Source organism: Camelus ferus, chromosome 25 (assembly GCF_009834535.1).
Source record: "Camelus ferus isolate YT-003-E chromosome 25, BCGSAC_Cfer_1.0, whole genome shotgun sequence".
In the NCBI taxonomy this organism is placed as follows: Eukaryota; Metazoa; Chordata; class Mammalia; order Artiodactyla; family Camelidae; genus Camelus; species Camelus ferus.
Window position 1 is genome coordinate 21,420,075 of NC_045720.1, and position 20,381 is coordinate 21,440,455.

The window sequence follows — 20,381 nt, forward strand, 5'->3', positions numbered from 1 at the left end:
CCATACTGTTCAAGGAGCAACTGTACAGTGTTTTAAAGAAATGAAAATATATATAAAAGTCTGAACTTGTTATTTCTTTTGACAGACTGGCAACACTTGGCCTGTATTAGCACATAGCAAAAAGTCATTGGAACTCTCTTCTGCCCTTTTTAGAGAGGGCATAGATTCTCATGGCCCCTAAACTTTGTATTGTTTTTCACATGTGCTTCTAAGATGCAGTACCTTCCTGGTCCTACAGGCATATGACACATGATACAACACAAAATCTGGTTTGATCTTTAAATTTATTATTTCCTAAATAATAAATGCATTTATTCCTTTTCTGACACTTTATAAAAGTTGAAGTTTCTTGGACATTAATGATGATATAGCAGATTTGATGAATGATCCTCACACATTTTGAGACCTATCTGCTACATGTGTAATAGATCACATCATATGTACTTCAGAAATAAAACTATAAAACATGTATGTGATCAGACATATTTACTTTTTTCTGCTTAAGATAGAGGAATGGATTTCAGGTTTAGATTCTTCAAAGCATGGACAGGGAAAGGCAAGCTAGCTAGTCAATTGACTGAAGAATGTTACTTAAAAGCCTTTTTTACTATATCTGCTGCTAAATTTAATTTAGTTTCTCAGCATCAGATCAAATTTAGATGTCATCTTGTACAACTGACATCCCAGATCATAGATGCTATATTCTCCTTTACCACTGCTTTAAAGAATCTGTGAGCTAATTAATATTACACAACTATAGGTAGAAAACTATAGACATACAAATTTATAGTAATCCAATAAAACACAGAAGGAAGATATCAAAATTATTGTCTTAATACCCAACCACTAGAACAGGTAAACATAAAAGAGTACATTTATTGGGATTAAGCAGTAGTCTGTAAAATCCCTGATGTTAAAAAAATTAATAATATGTTTGAACCACATAATTTGTTCTAATGTTCAAAACTATGTAGATAATCATGAAGTCTGATACAACTGTCAACGTTCTCTTTATAGAGCAAATTATTGTATTAATGATACAGAATGGTTATTAATTATTATTTTCAAAAAAATACCAAGTTCTCAAATGGATTTTCCTATACCATCAAATTCAAAGTTCACACTGAGTACATCTCCAGTAGGAATAAAAGTTAAAGCTTTATTCTGTGATCATTACCTTTTAGACTGTTCAATCACTGGGCCTACATTGGTCCCTTAGTGAGAGTGTAGGAGAACTAAGAGAGAGAAAGAAAAAGAATACATTATGTTTTAACAACCATAAGACTGTGAGATAAGTGTGCACACACACATGCACACACAAATTATTTAGTTGCAGGCCTTGTAATCTTATAAACATATATAAACATATATATACATAATGTTTTTGCAAAATTCATAGTAAGAAGAAATAGGGCAATGATCTTTACTATGTAATTTTAAGTACTAAGAGGAAAACCTTTGTATATTTTAAATATAGCCATACATTTTTTTTAAATGAACTCAAAAGAACCTCTTTGTAAACATGCCACAGTCCTTCAATTCCTGCATAACTTCTTCTTTTGAGAACTTTAAGCTCATTGTCATTTGACCTCAGTTGCCTCAAGAAAACAACTGGAATTTTTATTAGTGGATTTATTGTTCTTTTCAAAATTCTTATCAAATGCAGATGATGCTTCTTTGTCCTTTCATATTGGAAGACAGGGTGAATATATTTTTAAATCATTTTAAAAATCCCATATTGTATGAATTAGCAGTTGAGGCGAGAAGTATGGGATAATTAAACAAAAGAAATAGGCTCACAATTGATTTTTTTGAGGATGATCCCAAAGTTAGCTAGACAACATAAGACCAGATAAAGAACAAATATGTTGATGATCTGTGCCCTTGTGACCCAAGTGAATAGTCAAGTGGAAATAGCTGTATCTCAGAGAGTAAGTTTCTGCTGTAGAAAGAAGAAAAATTACATTTTTCCTCTTCTCATATTCTTGTCATCATATTGTAGTTTGTATTGTAGTTCTATTTCATCATTTGTTATAATTTCTTCACTCTCAGAAGTTATATTAATTTCGCAAAATCTATGTGATTTTTTTCCTGTATTTGTCTGTCTGTAGCCAGAAATGTGTTTCTTAAACATGCTTTTCTTACTCAGAACAAAAATCATACATTTCTGAAAATATTACTCCTGTTTCCTTGAGTAAGAATGACTACAATGGAACTTAACACCCACCTCCTAGAGGAGTTCAAATAAAAGCTGTGTGACTACAGAGATTTTACAAATTTGAAATTAGATCAGAAGTTCCTTTGAACTCTAAGACTCTGTGATAAGAGAACCTACTGAATTTGTATCCACCAAAGAAGCTAATATAAATTTGAGTATACTTGAAATATATTTTTTAAGAAGTTTAACTTTCTCAACTGCAATCCCACCCATCTGGACATCTACAGGGCCCAGAGTAAGAATGTAGGTGAAAACTCACATATCAAATGTCTAAGTATTAAAAGTTGTAAATCAGGCTGTATATTATTAAGTACAATATGTCCCCTCTTCCTACCTTGACATACATACTTTCATAACAACCTGGAAGGACAAGTTTAAATTTAGAAATCTAGGGCTTGTATGATTTCCTAGTTGAGACATAAAGGCAAAGGAAAATGGTCTCAGTCCTAGCCCACACTTGGCCACCCTCTCCTCCCAAACTCAGCTCCATTCTTCAGAATGCGTGTGAACTTGCCAGCCTGCATGGTCAAACTGTCCACACCTCCCTGCAGATACTGCCTCTGGGCCTACGTGTGTACATATGGATCATGTATTCTGGATCTGGGAATGTGGACCTGGAAAAGAAGCCAATGGAGGTCTAGGTAGCAGGGAATTGCAGGGTACCAGTTACCAGTGAGTTGTAGAACAGTACTTTTTAAATAAACTGTAAAATAGAAGATTTGTTTTTATTTCCAATCTATCTTAAACTGATCTTTTTTTAAAGTAAAAGGAAAATAAATTCATAGAAAAATGAAATAAAAACATAATAAATGCATTCCCATTTTTTTCGTTATGTAATTCACCAAATAAAATTACTCTTTCAAATTACTCTAGAAGTTTGAAAAACTCACTCCCAGTTTCTGTTCTTACCACATTGTGAGCTGGAAAAACCAGTCTAAGATATCATAAGAAAGTAGGCAGGCACATCCCTGGTCAAGAGGTGGATTATAGAATGGTCAGAGGAAGGGATCAGGAAAGGGGCCTATCTAGCTGAAGTTTAAAAACAGTATTGCATATGGCATGGTAAATTGTCAGGAAGTTATTTTGACCCCTGGGTGAGGAAATTTATTTTAAATAATGTTCTAATGGATAAAACTAGTCTCCGTTTAGACATTTTATTTAGCAATCTGTTTATTCGTCTATGTATTCCTTTTTTCCTTTTTTCTTAAGTGTAACCCATGTGCTGGAGAGTATCTTTTGGCACTAAAATTATTTTCTTAATAAATTTATTTTAAAATACTAAGTAGCTAGAAGTCAGAAAACATAGTAAAGAAATGGAAAATAAGTTTAACAGAGAGCCATGTAATCTTCTATTTGAAAGTATTTAATGAGAATGAATTTTTATTTAAGTTTATAAAAGTTCTTATTAATTTAATAAACACAGCATACATCACCTCTTTTTAAAGTACTTAACCAGATACGGAGCATTCCAGCCTGTTTTATTTAGGTCATAAGATTGAATTAATCATTGGAACTATATGGTATTTCCATTTCTCACTTTTTTTTCAGTATTTAGGTTCTAGAAGGAAAAATCAGTTGTCATATTCTATTCCATAAAAATGTAGTCCATAAAGTCATAAAATGTTCGACAGCTAAAATAACCCTTTAAAAATGAATTTATTATGAAAAGCTTTTTAAAATAATTGCTATAATTTCCTTCCTCTGAAGTACAAAGCACAATAGTTTTTGCAATTCTGTAACTTAAAAATAATTTGTGTGCTGTATCTCTTCACCTTGAGACTTTGGTTCCAAAGAAATATTCATGGCAAAGTTATGAATAATAACAATTATTAAGTAACAGAGAATGCACTGTAATTGGACATTATATGCAGTACTAAATTCTCCAGATAAGTTTATCAGATGAAAATTCCTAAAATAATGTGAACTTAAGCTGCAAACTTAAATTCAAAGATCTGTTGCTTCTCCCATTGTTTGTACCATACTCCACTGCCCATCTGTGTCCTTTTCTCTCTCACTCTTGCACTTGTTCATTTTCTTTCCAGTGGAGTTACTTTAAGGGCAATTTTCTTCCTGCATTTTGAAATAGCATTTTTCATTCATGACAACTTCATGGTGATGTAGTGACAAGTATCAATAGAGACCAGAATATGAACTTGACCAGTTGATAATAATTTGGGTAATAGAGTTGAACCATCATGCTATTATCTTTTAAAAGCTGTTAAAAGAACTTAAAATTTTTCACAGATTGTTTTACATTTGGTATTTTCACATGTTTAAATTCACCTGATGGTGGAAATGGATGTAATAAATTTAAGAGAACTAATATGATGATAGTGCAATTACTATTACTGGCATTGAATTCAAGTCCATCCCTCATTTCATTTGCATAAAGAAGAGAGTAGATGTTGATTACTTGCCCACTCTTTCGTCTGTGTAGCATCAAACTGAGATAATTAGAAATGCATTCTATCCGGCAAGTGATTCTCTTTCCTTTTCCTGCCTTTTCTCTCACATGCTTTGCCTTTCTATTATTGGAGTCACAGTAACACTGTAAAGAATAATTGAGTGAAAACTTGCAAAATAAAAGACTAAAAATAGTCTTATATTCCAAGATCTTCCTGGAAATTTTATGACTATGCACTGATATTGGATGGCACTGTATTTGAGCAAACTTCTTGAAGAAGGTGAAAAAAACGCTATTTTGAATATCCAAACATGAATATTCTATCACTTTGAAATTCTGATTTCTCCTGAGAATCACTGTATAATTAAAATCTCATTCTGAGATATATGTTAATATAGGCTAACAACACTCTTCCCTGGGAAAGAGTCTTCCCTTTCCTTTTATTTTAAATACACACACATACATGCACACACATATAATACTCTCTTGTGTTAATGTATTTTAAATAAATATTTTATTTATTCATTTTAATACTATTTAATAAATAATATACAGCAAAAGTAGTTCTCTTTGTATGTTCATAGATTATTGTTATTGCTCTCAGCTTATTGATCCATATATTTTGACAAGCTACTTAATCAAAGATACATTTTTCTAATTTCTTCTAACTACTCAACAATTTACCAAAATGCCACTTTGGTATCAGACTACTATACATGCTATTTGCCTTGAGCAAACTCTCCTACATCCAGGGACTTACACCTTCCCAAGTTTGCTCTTGTACCCCCTCTTAATAATGAAAAATTTAAATACCAACAAATACTATGAACTAAAGATAGAAGGGACTATATACTAAATATAGCAACAAGGTGATATTTTTAGAGATCAATGTCCACAGTACAAAAAGGAGTTGAAATATTGACCAATGAGAAAAACCCTTCACCCTTTATGTTAAACTTATTTTAAAAGACAAAGAAAGAAACGTTTTTTTTTTTACTGTTATTTCTGCCTTGCACTCTTCCTAGTCCTCTTCCACTATACACATGCATACTCATACTCATTTTAAGTTCACAATCACAATTATTTTAAGTTCCTTGAGGGCAGGAACTATCTTCTGCTCATCTAGACTTGGTTATTTCTGAAAAGACAAGGGTTTTTTTTTTCTCCCTATGACCAAAATACCTAACACGGAGCCTAGTGTTAACATTGTTAGGTGTTGCATGAATTATAATGGGAGAGGAAAAATTACTCTGCACTGAGACACATTTTGTGAAATACGTCAGCAGAAAGGGTATCTTTGCAGGCATTGGCAGAGATGTAGAAAGCTATGCAGGAGGACTACCTGGTGTCTCAGTCTATTCAGGTCACTATATTTTAAAAAATAGAATAGAATGGGTTGTTTATAAACAACATAAATGTGTTTTCTCACAGTTCTGGAGCCTGGAAGTCAGAGATCACAGTGCCAGCAGATTTGGTGTCTGCTGACAATCCACTTTTTGTTTCATAGATGGCCATCCTTTTACTGTGTTCACATATGGCAGATCGGGGCGGGGCTCTTTCTGGGGCCTCTTCATAAGGGCATCCCAATCATGAGGGCTCTGCCTTCATGCCCTAATCATCTCTCAAAGTTCCCGCCTTCAGATACCCTTACACTGGAGATTAGGTTTCAAAATATGAATTTAGGAGCAGAGGGACAGGTAGTCTCTTGCACTAGAGATTTCAACAGCACTCACTGATGTCACATCCAGGAAAAACAATCAAACTGACAGCAGCAGTTATTTCATCATGTGGACAAAATTTGATGTGTAGTCATTCAAATGACTTGCTACTTGGTCATAAAAAATACTTCTCTAGGAATTTCAAAATTACTTTAGGCCACAGTATAAAATAACCTCTGTGACATCTGAGTACCAACAAAAAAAAATTAAATATAGGGAATAGTTTATTTTTTATGGTTCTTCATTATTTCTTCATTGTGGTTATAGCTACATTTTCTATTGTAAAAATACTGATGATTTTACTGGGGGAAAAAGCAGTTTACTATGATTTTTGTTTTGGTTTTCTTTTTATGTGTTTAATTTTATACTGTATGCAAATTGGATCAAATTGTCTAAACTAAAGAAGATTTTGGTTGGTGTTTTCTCTTTTAAATCAGGAATATTTGTACTGTGGTAGGCATTTCAAAAGTAGTTGTAGAAAAGAAATAGGAACAAAACATAGAAAGCGTATATAAATACATTAGCGTTCTTCCCACACGTGCCAACTGTTGTAAGCAAAGTGCCTTGTTAGGGTGCTAAATATTTAAATGAGGTACCCATAGGTGAATACAAAGATGTATATGCTGAGGTCTTGACCTCCAAATTCTCTTTCTAAAAAACAAGTTGTGATATAGAAATCTTATTTGTATATGTAAAAAGAACCATGCCAAACACTCTCACAACACATTATGCTTTTGAATTAGCCAATAAATTAAAACTCCTGAAGCCTAAGACCATAATGGAAATAAAATCCACAGTTACTGACTACTCAGTTACCTAAATGAGGTAACATTTATAATCTCATCATTCTATAGTACTTTATAGATTTTTATTTTAAAATCTGTACATTGTTCTTCTAGTATTTTGATCACTTTATTTTCTTCTTTATTTGCATTTTTAAAATTTTTTCAAGTTTACTGAGGTATAATTGGCAAATAAAAATGTAAGGTATTTCAATGTGATGATTTTATGTTAGTACACATAGTAAAAGTATTCCCGCCATCAAGTTAATTAATACATCTATCACCTCATATATTTATCTTTTTTTTATCTTTTTGGCGAGGACATTTAATCTACTTTAAGTAAATTTCAATTGTACAGTTTAGTGTTATCAACTATATTTATCATGTTGCACATTAGATCTTCAGATTTTATTCATCTTATAACTGAAAGTTTGTACACCTTTACCAACCTCAACCCATCATTTTCCTCACTCACCAATACCTGGCAACTCCTTTTCTACTCTCTGTTTCTATGAGTTAGACTCTTTTTTTGTTTGTTTGTTTACATTCCACATACATGATGCCATACAGTCAGTATTTTTGCCTTTCTCTGTATAGCTTGTATGGTTTATTTCACTTATTATAATGCCCTCCAGCTTCATCTATGTTGTTGCAAATGACAGAATTTCCTTATTTTTTAAGGCTGAATAATATTTTAGTGATTTTCTTGATCTATTCATCTATTGATGGACTCTTAAGTTGTTTCCATACCCATTATTATGAACAATACTGCAGTGAGCATGGGATTATAGATACCTCTTTGCAATAATGGTTTCATCTCCTTTGGATCTATACCCAGAAATGGGATTGCTGAATCATATTCTATATTTCTGTTTTGAAGAAACTTCATGCTGATTCGTAGTGGCTGGTACCAGTTTACATACCCACCAAGAGTGTACAAAAGTTCCTTTTTCTCCACATTCCCATCAACATTTGTTATTTCTTGGCTTTTTGTTAGCCATCCTAAGAGGTGTGAGTGAGGTGATACCACTTTTTTAATATTTTATTTTGTTTGTGAATTTTTTAGGGATTTTATTTATTTAATTAATTATTTATTTATTTATTTATGTTAATGGAGGTACTGGGGATTGAACCCAGGACCTCCTGGATGCTAAGCATGTACTCTACCACTGAGCTCTACCCTCCCCCCTGTACTACTTTGTGATGTCACCCTAATGGTGATATTTCAGGGGTTGTTTTTAAACTAATTTTTTGTAGCCATTATCATCCTTAGTGAATTCTATGTATCCAGAAATGAAAGTATAAATCACCCTTGATAGCACTGTATTAGAAGAAAGAATATTGAATGCATTTCTATAAAAGGCAAAAGTTACATATGTGTATGGCAAAAAAATATGTTGGAATGTAGGACTACAGTTGTTATCTCTAATGGATGCACCCATATGCTTAGAGTGATTATAAAGAAAATCAAGCTTTGTGCATAATTGAAATTTAATAGATCCTGTCTTTTATATTTCACTTGAGTGCTTGAGGAATATTTCTGACTGCACTTCTTTAGGGCTTTTACTCTTTTATTCTAGTATGAAAGGACTGACTAGGAAGATTAGAACACACTATGAATGCTGAGGTTACTCAGCTTGTAAATAAACACATATTAAAGAAATTTTTAAGTTTTCAGATAATAGGCTCAAAAAGATGTATTAAAAACATGTAGAAACTATTCACAGACACATTTGAGGGTTTTTTGAGACTGTTATAAGACTCTATCCTCTGTGGCCCAAAAGTACCCTTTACCGTCAGGAAGGGGAAATATAATGTTGTCCAAAGTAGGTAGATCCTACAGTTTGAGTCTAAACCAAGGTCTTTGAAAGGATGTGGAGAGAAATTAGTCATTGAGGTTGCATGCAAAGAGCAGAATTTTAAGTGAAATACCCATTGTTGAGAAAATACAATTAAATATAAAATCACCTACCAAGCCAGTGAATCTTTTCCACAAAATATAGAAAAGAATGAATCAGTTTTACTGCTCAGTATGGATTAAATCAGATGGCGATGCACATGATAGGCAATCTGCTAAAGAGACTGCAAAAAGAGAAAAAAAATTCTAACCCATTTATATAAACAAGCAGATGCAATCCATTTCATACATGCTAATTATCCTTTTCAAAAGAAAAAATAAACTTCTCCTATCTTTATGACAAGTAGAAAGTTACATCCTGGAGCCAAGCACCTATGCTCTCACAGAAACAGGGTGACAGAGCACCATCTTTCTTCATGTTTGCATTTCAAAGAAATGACTCCATGGCCTCCAAGACATTCTTGGTATACAAAACTGGTAAGAACTTTATTCAGCTTTTAAAACATTTACATACATCTGAAAGAAGCAGAAAAAGCAAGCATGTGTGATTTCAAGTTTTCTAAAAGAAATGCTAAAGAAAAGTAGAAGGAGGAGTTAATTTTTTCCTTTTGGTATTAGTGAGAATTTGATTTTTTTAGATTCATATTTACACATAATTTTTATTTTTGTCTATTTTATAATAAAACTACAGTTTTCTAATTATCTATTGTTTCTACTTTCTCTTGGCAGTTTGCATTCGTCTAAATATACAGCAAGTGCACAGTAAAATACAAAGCAAAGCAATTATCAGGAATACAATAGAATGAATTTAAAAAATTCAGTACAGTATTAGCATTGAGGAATAACCTTTAAGTAGATTATACCAGTGGTGAATGGTTACAGCAGATATTTGATTAGCAGTGGCCAAAACTTTCCTTTCATCATACTTTGATTTTATAAATTTCTGTGATGTCTATATTGCTTATAATTTCAAATGATTAACCACTTGAGTATTATTTTGTAGTTCCTTATGAAATATTAGCCAATTCAATCCTACAGAGTAGCTTCCTTCTGGAGGCTGAATCTAAATTTTTAAGTAACTGTTTTCTTTCAAAAGCCCAATAAATTTCTCCTAAGTTCTCATCAATCACATAAGTAATATTACATTTAAAGGATAATATGGGCCCTTCAGTAATTATTCATCTTTCCAAATAATTTTTCCCAGACAGGAAACACAAAGATACCCAGAGCCATTATCTAGTGTCATTACGAGACACCTATTTAAGGGTAAATATTACACTTAGAGTGTTTAATGTACATGACTTTAATTGTTGTAAATCTTGAGGATAAACCCAGATGATGGGCCATTTTTGCATGGGTCCAAATCAATAATTATATTACTATAACAGTCAATTAAATCTCCATGAATAATAAACATCCACTTTTGTTTATTTATCTATACTTGTACTGGAAGGGACTTATATCTCAAAGTTAATCAAGGGACATTGGGACTGTCTTCTTCAGTCTTAATCTGTAAGTGCCAGATTTCTGTTTGTCTTGTATTTGATGCTTTTCACCCTGCATGTTCCTTTCAGTCAAACCAGTTAACACAACTACTTTGTGTGTGGGTGTGTATGAAATTTAGAGATTATCTGGATGCATATCAGTTACTTTTACTTTGGTATTATTTTAGAAAATGGTAAGAAGATGGTCTCAATTTTCTCTGCCAATAATTGCATTATTGCATTTATAAGACCAGAACATGTCTATACTGATATAAGAGAAAAATTATGCCTGACCAGTTAGTTAAACAGTTAGGGGAAATTTTATTCAACACTATTGCAATGGAAGTTAGGATTGTTGCAATAAGGGCAAAGACTATTGAAATGAGAATCAAGACTGTTGCTATAGGGAAGACAAATTGAACTCAATCCTGCTGGAACAAAAGATGGGGTGGTTGTTAAGTGCTGGGTGAGCTAGTAGAAAAGTACTGGAAAACTTTAGGTGGGAGATTAGTCAATACTAATAGGCCATCCATGTTTCCTTATAGTTGCTTAACAAAGTTGGGCTCTGCACTCCCACAGAGACAGGGAGACAGGAGTGCTGTCTCCTTTGATGATTACATTTAAAGAAGATGGCTTCCAAATCCTTGGGAGAGATGTTCTTGGTTGTAGAAGATTTACATCTCAAAGGCAGAGAAAGGATTTCCAATTGCAAGTTTTCTAAAGTGAATATTCTGAATAAAGTTACAACAGGAGCCTATAGTCAGTATAATATCCCTATAAAGTTTAGTTAAGCCAAGGGTAATGTTAAGGTTATCTTGGTCATTGGGAGTAGAATTAAGAGCTGTTTGGAAATAGTGACTCTGGGGAATTTTACTGAGAGTACAGAAAGAAGTAGTGTAACAAATAACATGTTTGGTATTTAATGAAATGTGATTCTTAAATAATTAAAATAATATTACTGTGAAAAGGACAGTAAGGGAGTTTATGAGAATCACAGTTTGCAAGAATACCTTCTTTTGGTTGATTTCAGTGCAATTATCAGTTGTTCTAGAACATTTCTTTTTTCGGTTCTTTGTGGGAACCACCCTCCAGTCTCTCTAAGGGGCTGGCTTCACTTGGCAAACATGGACCCACCTTGATAGCCATATGGGTGATCAGCTACCCTTGAAAGGATTCCTCCAGCACAGGAACAGACCATCTATCCTCTAGAACACGTTTAGGTAGACAGAATATTATAGTCAGTAGACGTAGCATACTTCTTCCAGTGGGTCCTTGAAGGCCCTTATAGCTTTGTGTCTCAGGGCTTCTGTGAAAGAAAGAGGCCCTTTGAAGTAGTGAACATGATTGATTATGAGAGGATTAGCTTAAATTGGGCCCTGGACATGATCTCTGCCCCAGATTTCATGGGTCTGCCAAATATAGGTTCAAAGGGAAAAATACAATGCTTGCCTGCAGGGGTTGCTCTAATTTTCCGTGAGGCTAGAAGTAAATTTCTAGGCCATTTTCATCTAGTATATTGCTAAATCTTAGTGAATGAGTTCGATTCATCTTATGGGAATCTGTAAACATTTTCATAATTACTGGATGACAGCAGAAATAAGATTGTTTCCTCTCTCTGATTTGTTATACTCCAGTATACCAAACATAGAAAATATGTGTATTAAGAGAGACTTTACTGCTGCCTGAGTATTGGCATCAGACCATCCAGACACCATATACGCCCACCATAACCAGGTAGAATCTTCTACTTTCCACAAGCATTTATTCTATGAAGTCCAAATGCCACCAAGTTTCTGGTAAATTTGGTTGTGAAAACTGCCTATACATACCTTGGGAATGGTCTGTAAATAATTCTGCAGACAGATTGTTCATCTGTTAAATACGTTTTGAGTAACTTCACCTCTTAGGTAAATGTAATAAGACTCTAGCACCTTTAAAATCCCTCTTTTAGTTAGATGATTATGTTGGTGACACAACATTACTAACCAGGCAGGTAAGGACTGTTCTATAGGAATTAGTTTGTTGGATAATTCCCATAATTCAATCAAAGTTCATTTAGCCCCCCTTTTCAATCCATGTATATGTTTCCTTTTGTGAAGCTTATTTTTGGAAGTTGTTAAAAATTTCTTGTTGTATTAAATGTAAAGCTTCTAAGTTTGAAATCTGCCACATTTTAACAGTGGCTTTTACAGCTCTGTCAGCAAAATCATTGCCTTTAGAAGTTTTTATTCTGCCCTATATGAGCTCTACAATGGGTTACAGTTCTGAGCAGGCAGTTGTACAGCCTCTAACAAATCAGCTATCCATTCTTTATGAGATATTTTATTTCCCCTCAAAGTAGAGAATCCTCCATTTTTTTCCCAAATTTGTTCTGTTGTATGACAGATGCAAACACATATTTTATACATACATGTGTGTACACGTGTGTATATGTAGGTATATATATCAAGAATCACAAGTCTTGTTACTATTATTGACTAAGTTACTTATGCCAATTTAATTCTAGACAAAATAAAATCTTCCAAAATTTCACAACAAGTTATCAAAGCATAAAAGCCTTAACTTGGTCACTTTTATCTTGAGTATATGACTCTTTAGCTAACATTATTAAAGCAGCATTATGAATAAGACTATTAGACAAAAGATGTCAGGGCCTAGTGTTGTCTTTTATTTTACCATTGTACAATCACAATTATATATTTGATCAGGATCTGGTAAAAGACAGACAGGATTTGGGATATTTCATCTCCCAAACACAACATTAAGATTGAATAATAATGCTTATTTGTAGCTAGTCTGATGCTATAACACAAATTCTGGATTACATGCACTTATAAGATAGCTATCACAACAGCAAGGCATGAGAATAAGTCAAGTGACTGAAGATAAGGGCTTGAGCCTTTTAAAAGGTATGTCTGCTGCTGTCACAGCATCCCAGTATCACAGTGCCACAGCCTCCAGAAGAACTGAGAAACACGTTATTGATGTGTGGTCTTATCCCAACTTTTGAGTTAGAATTCCAAAAGTAGCATCTTTATTTTCATGACAAAATAAGAAGAAAGGCTTTTCAAAATTAAAAAAAAAAAATCCCCAAAGCTGAGATGATAGCCAATTTTAGTTCAAAAGTCTCTTTAGATTCTACAGGCTAAATCATAGGATCTGAGCAGTTGTTACACAATTGCTCCATTAAAGGTTTTGCCTACTCTGCAAAAGCTGGGACAGTGTGCTAGCAGTCCTGGACATCACCTAAGCTGTTTTTTGTAATACGGTGTTTCTTCTGCAAAAGGGAATGACCTTATATTTAAACATTTAGGGGCCCTCAGCATCAATATATGCCCTAAATATTTAACCTCAGTTTGGCAATATTGCAATTTATCTCTTGAGGCCTTATGTCCTTGTGAAAGGAGGAGTTGTAACAAAGCCAAAGCATCAGTTTTGGTTCACTCATTAGTTTCCAAACCAGTTGTATATTGAATGCTTATAGATCCTTCTAGTGGGACAGTGTTCTCCAAGTTTTCTGCAAATGACTAGAGAAATAGTAGGAGAGTGTGGAAACTATTAAGGAATCCTTTGTCATAAATACTGGACTTCCTTCATAAGTAAAAACATCAGAATATAGACCTGTTTAGACAATAGGAATAGGAAAAAAAAGCAGAATATAGATAGATTAGAGAAAAACTTTGCAGAGAGGTGGTACCAAAGTTATAATAGTTTTAGTACTAGGAACTACAAGTATTAATGGAACAATGAATTTATTTACTTCTTTAAGATCTTGTGTTAAGGTCACCCATCTTTATCAAATTTGCCTTCCTTTTTTTGCTAGTTTGGCAGCACTAATATTACAGGATGAGTGCCCTTTTATAATTATCCCGTATTTTTTAATTCATTCTGTAACTGGTTTTATTTCTTCTAATTGAGCTCTTGACAAAGGGTATTGTTTGACACATGGTCATGGCCTATGCTTTTGATAAGCTATTTCTACTGTTCTGTATCTCAAATTAAACTAGTATTACTATTCGAAGGCCCAAAGTGATTCATTGTTTTATTTCTGCTTAGGGTACTTTTCCAGCACGGTGTGACACTGCCACTCTCTACTAGATTCCTTCTCTTTCAGAAGGCATACATTAACCAAATAAGACACTTTTTTTCCCCAGGGCATTCCACAGACACTCCATACGGAGTATACAATATGGTAGTTTTAATTTGCATAGGAGATTTCTCTCCAGTAGGTTTACAGGAAAATCAGGAGAAAGTAAAAGCAAAAACAAAAACATGTTTCTCAGTCATGAGATCTATTCATGTGGGAACCATAGGAGAAAAGGAACACGTGTAAAGCTAATTCAAAATACCAGCAACCTGTATTGGTCTATCACCAGGTGGAAAATGAGATTTTCCGGAGCATTTTCATAAGTAGCACCTTTACCTACCAGAAAAAGCAAGGATATGGCAAAGTGAGGGAAAGTTATTCAAACATATATTTCACCAATTCCTACTGCTGAGATTCCCTCAATCTGTCAATTATAAGCCATTTGACAATTATTCCCTTGCTTTCTAGGCTTTCCTCATTCCCTTATTTCTGCAATTTCTGTATCCTCTGGAGTCTCTTTTTTCCAGTCCCTTTTCCAAAGTCCTCATTTTTTGGAATAATGACATATAGTTGTCTCATCTTCTTTGCTGCCTTCACAGATTGGCCATAATAGAGGTTATTTCCTTTAGTAAATGATACCAAATGAACCATTAACACAGCAGTTTTTAACTTATTTTCTTCTTCTTACTTCTCTAGATTGCTCCCAAACTGAGTAACTGCTGCTAAGATTTGAGTAATAGTTTGTCTCTGCCAACCTACCCCTTTCCCATGATTTGAGCTTGGATAGTCAGCAAGAGAGCCAAGGCAAAGGATAGGACCAGGGGACAATTTTCATCTGTCTCTGAATCTAGGCCAGTAAATTTTGAGAAAGTCTTAACAAATTACTGATGGAAAATAATGGGAGCTTCACCTGTCTCCTGGATACAACACTGCAGTTTCTCCCAGATAAACTTTAGAGGAAAAGCTAGGACTCTCTTTCAATGGGTCAACCAATCCCTTAGTCCTTCCACAGTTGTAGAGGGTAGTGGATAGTTGCTATTTCTTGAGACGATGGGTCATCTTCCAACTCCCAATGTGTTTACTCCATCAAATAAGCAAAAGTCTGCTGGTTGCAGAATTCCCCACTGTAGCTTGTGCACAGCCCCAAGTATGGGGCTGAAAATTTAAGATGCACTGTGTAGAATTTCTGAAAACTTCTGAAAAACAGGGAAAGAAGCTTTCATATGAGTAATATCAGCTGGCAAGGAGGCTGGGTAGCTTCTCAGTGGTATCAGCTTCACTGGTGACCAAAAAAAAAAGAGCTGGTTTTCCACACATTGTGACAAAGAAAAAAAAAAGTGGTATTGTATGGCTCTTTGGCTTCTTTCCCATGTTGATATAATTACCAACCTAATATTTTTCTTTTCTTTTGCCTTTTGTCCAAGTAACTAGTGAAACTACTCTACACCTTATCGCCTTTACATAGGGAAAGAGCCTTTTATTCAAGTTCTCAACTCTTTCCTAAATGCATCTCCTTATAATTTCTGCTTTCCAGATACATGGTGTGTATATGATAAGAACTCCTAGTAGTTGACTGTATGCTAAGAGATAGGATAGGCTCAGAGTGAGGATATGAGACTTAGAAGTTTGTGTTCTCAAATAGGGCAGGTAATTCAGTACCAGCTAAGGAAGTTGTGCTGTCATCCTTCTTTGTAGGGAAATCCACTGACAAAGGGAACCACATATCTAAAAGGTCATCACTTCCCTCTTCCCAGGAGTCTATTGGATGCAAGAAGGATAAAGAGATGCAGGGGGAGCAGAGGGAGCAGAGACTGCAATGAAAGGAAGAAGAGGGCTCTGTGAAAGAAAAAGCACCTTTAATTTAATTCTCACATTTCCTCTTCCATTCTTCTCAGTCTTTCATTCTGGCTATCCAAATCATTTTTAAGTTTATTCCTAAAATGATATCCATCCAATAAATGCCACTAATTAACTTGCTTTGAATGTGGCCCTCCTAAATTCCTCACAAATCTTGAATGACTGTCTTGTCAGGTATTCCAAATGTAACGGAGAGAAAGAACTGCAGGCAACCATTCTGGGCTTTCCATATTTTTTCATCATCAAAGCTAATCATGAACTTGAAGAGACTTTAGAGCCCAATTTACCCATATTTACTCAAGACTAAAATCTTAAATTTGGAGAGGGTAGTTCATCCAGCTAGTATTCCAAAAGAGCAAAGCACTAGAAAGGAGACTTTCTATAATTAAAGAGTCTCTTATACAACTCTTGTGTGGCCGCAAGAACTTCAGCTGGTCCACATACTTCAGGAACTGCCATTTGTATCCCATCCTCATCACCAAATTGTTGGAGAAATATAATTAAAAATAAAATCTCCTGCCAACCAAGTTAATTCTCTCCACAAAATGTAGGGCAAATGAAGCACGTTTAATATTGAATAAGCATTAAACCAGACTGTGATGTGCATCATAGGCAATCCACTAAAGAGATTGCAAAGAGAGCTAAATCTTACCCTTTATATATCAGGCAGATAGAATCCATTTGCATACATAATAATTGTCCTTATCAAAAGGGAAAATAGAACTTCTGTCTTTATGACTAGTAGGAATTTAACATCATGGAGCTATGTACCTATACTTCAACTTGCACAGAAACAAGGAGACAGGGTGATATTTTTCTTGATGTTCACATTTCAAAGAGATAATACCAAGGCCTCCAAGAAAGACATTAATGTAATGCAGAATTGACAAGATGTTTATTTAGCTTAAAAGATTTACATACATCTGTAAGAAAAACATCATTCATAATTTCAAGTTTTCCAAAGGAAATGCTAAAGAGAAAGGGGGATTGTTCTTTATTTTTTTATTTTAGAGAAAATTTAATTCAATCAATTTTAAGGTTTGTATTTATCCCTACACTACCAATGGGTTGGGAACTAGGTAGAATCATGGCCAATAGGTTAACAACTTAGCAATGGAACAATTAGTCTAAATGTGTTAGCTGTTTTTTATGAATTGACAAAAGCTGGTAAAATAGTTCAGGACTGAGATAGATATAAGAGGGTATGATAAAGAGGACTAATGTAATCTTCTTATAAAAAACCCAATATTCACTATGAGATAGATTGTTGGCACACTTGATATGATGTAGCTGATGCACATCCTATAATTTTAAGCTTTCATGCCCGTTTCATAATGGATTGATTTTACTTTATTTCATGTCTCTAAGCTTGAGTCCTACCTCTTGCCAATTAACCTGTGTCTACTGTAGCTCAAAAGACTAGTACTTATGAACTCATCAATTTGAAAATTGAAAGTTCTTGTGCCACAAAGTTTAATTGAAAGATGTTTTCAAATGATAATGTACATGTGTATGTATATGAATACATGTGGCGATACACATATATTACAAAGGAGAATGTATATGTGTATATATTTTATATTATAATAATTTTAAATTTGCTTTGGCAGAAAGAAGGTGAATATACTCTAAAATTCTAAAATATCTTACAGTATCTTTATATCTAACAATGTTCCTCCATATTATGCATAATTATAATTAAATTATAATATTTAACTGGGCTTATTTGTGATAGATTACCATAAATTCTGCAGCACCAGACACTGGTGACATAGCTGTATTGCAAAGGCAGTCTGCTGATGATGTTTTACTGCTTTAGTGTTTGACTAGTGAGCAGAACATTCTGCTGTCATAGCCCCTTCAAAGATATGGTCATCCATGCTGCCCTCTGCGGGTCTAATTATAGTACAGCTTCTCTCCAGGACACTGTGCTCTCTTAGGGTGCCCTTTTTATTTGTAAGGGAATCTGTATACCTTCTCTCCTCCTCATGTAATTTTTCAGAAATCTTCATGACTTTAGCAATAAATTAGGTAAACACTTAGTAATTTCTTCTTCTAAAAACCCATCTTTTTCATTTGTACTTTAGAATTCCTTAGCAGTGAATCCCATTTTTTTTTTCCCTCTCTCCATTCTTACCAGACTTTTCCCCTCAAGGTCTTATTTACTCATTTGCTTTTCTCCTTTATATGACCTTTGCCTTCATTTGAAATATGTGATTGAAACATTATTAATGACAGAGGAAACATTAAGTAATTTCCCTTGTTAGGGTTATAAAATTAGACATTACTGAATAAGATTATGAATGCATAGATTCAGTGATGCCACATCAAATTAGCAACATATTCTTCAAATTAAAACTATGTACAGTGTAACATACATGACATGGCCAGCCTGACATCAGTATTGCAAAGGATTATATTATATTCCCTGCAATTTTATTGTTTTGCAAAGTACTTAAATATTTTTCACAATGTTTCTTTAGAACACAGCTCTGTGAAATTTGAGAGGTTAAAATGAAGTGCATTTCTAGTGTTAAAACGACAACTAAAATTTTTTTATAGATCCTTTTTTTTCTATTCAGTTCAAAAAGAAATACAAGATTGTCAATGGTCTAAAATTTAGTATCTTGCCTTAGGGATACGAAAGAGCTAACCTAGTTAAACACATAAAGTGGTACTTGTTTATAATAAACCTTGATCACTAAGTTGTGTTGTTTGTCTATTCCATTACATCAATACAGCCTTATAACTTTATATGACAGTTGTTTGTTTCTAGCCAAGTAAGTATTAAGAAACACATCTGTCTCATAATTTTCATGCAGAGGGTGTTTTAATAACCCATTTCTCCTTTCTTTGTCCATCTCTTTTTAGGCTGACTGGAAGCTTTGTGCCAGACTTGATAGTGAGCATGAGTAACCAAATGTGGCTGCACCTTCAGACAGATGAAAGTGTCGGATCCGTTGGCTTCAAGGTTAACTACAAAGGTAATGATAAATTGCTACTATGGGAAATATGTTATCTTAATAACACCAGAGAATGCTTTTAAATTCAAGTTTAATTGCATCTACACAATCAAAGTTTCCCAGAATACAAGCAAGAATATATTTCAACAAAATACTTTCCTCCTTAAGTTAACTACAAATGTTGATTTCACTTTTTTTTAAAATAAAATTAAGGTTTTTTTTTTCCCTTTAAAATGTGTCTGTTTTGCATACCTCATCTCTCCCTGAGTCTGCTGTACAATCCCTATGCTTTAGTCACTCTGGACTCCTACCTAGCCTTCTCAGAACAGACAATGTAATTTTATACACTTTATACAAATTGCCTGGCAAAAAAGATCTACTAATTATTAAATACTTGAATACAAAGTAAAGGACTTAATTCCTTATAGAATGCAGGGTATCAATTATTATTATTTTTTAATTCATCAGTGAGTCTCTCAGATCAAATGCATGGTCCTAGTATTCAGATGATTACCTCTTATGTAAATTATAGACCACATATGTGTTAAATTACTACTGCACATCCCAATATTGATAGTGATGGAGAATAATAATTAACTACACATGTGTACCACAATCTTTTGTTTTAGTTCCACTTATAAAAGATAGATGCAAGAATTGTGAAATCATGCCTATCTTTGACACATGATTAACCTTGATAAAAGTCAGAGACAATGGATGAAGGGGTATACATACAATGTACATATTAGAAATGCAATTTTGAAATTCTGACTGAAAAAAATGTATGTTAATAAGTTTAATTAAAATCTGTGCTTAAAAGATGAAAATATAGAAGAGACCATCAGAACGTTTTGCTACTTGAATTTATTTTTTCTATTGTAAAAATCATTATTCTCGATCTTATCAATTAAACAATGGATTATTAATAAACAGAATCCTCCTACTTGCATAATAATACTTTCTAACCAGAGTTTATTTTTTCAAGCATTGGCTTGTCATGCCTTTGTGTT

General features: G+C 33.7%; 1 protein-coding gene across 1 annotated transcript in view; it reads left to right on the forward strand.

Annotated features, from left to right (window-relative positions):
* CSMD3 (CUB and Sushi multiple domains 3) overlaps positions 1 to 20,381 on the forward strand; it is a 1,015,135-nt gene that overhangs the window by 565,160 nt on the left and 429,594 nt on the right. Inside the window, 1 exon segment of the mRNA XM_032468125.1 lies at positions 19,280 to 19,392. Within this exon segment, the coding sequence (XP_032324016.1) occupies positions 19,280 to 19,392 (113 nt within the window).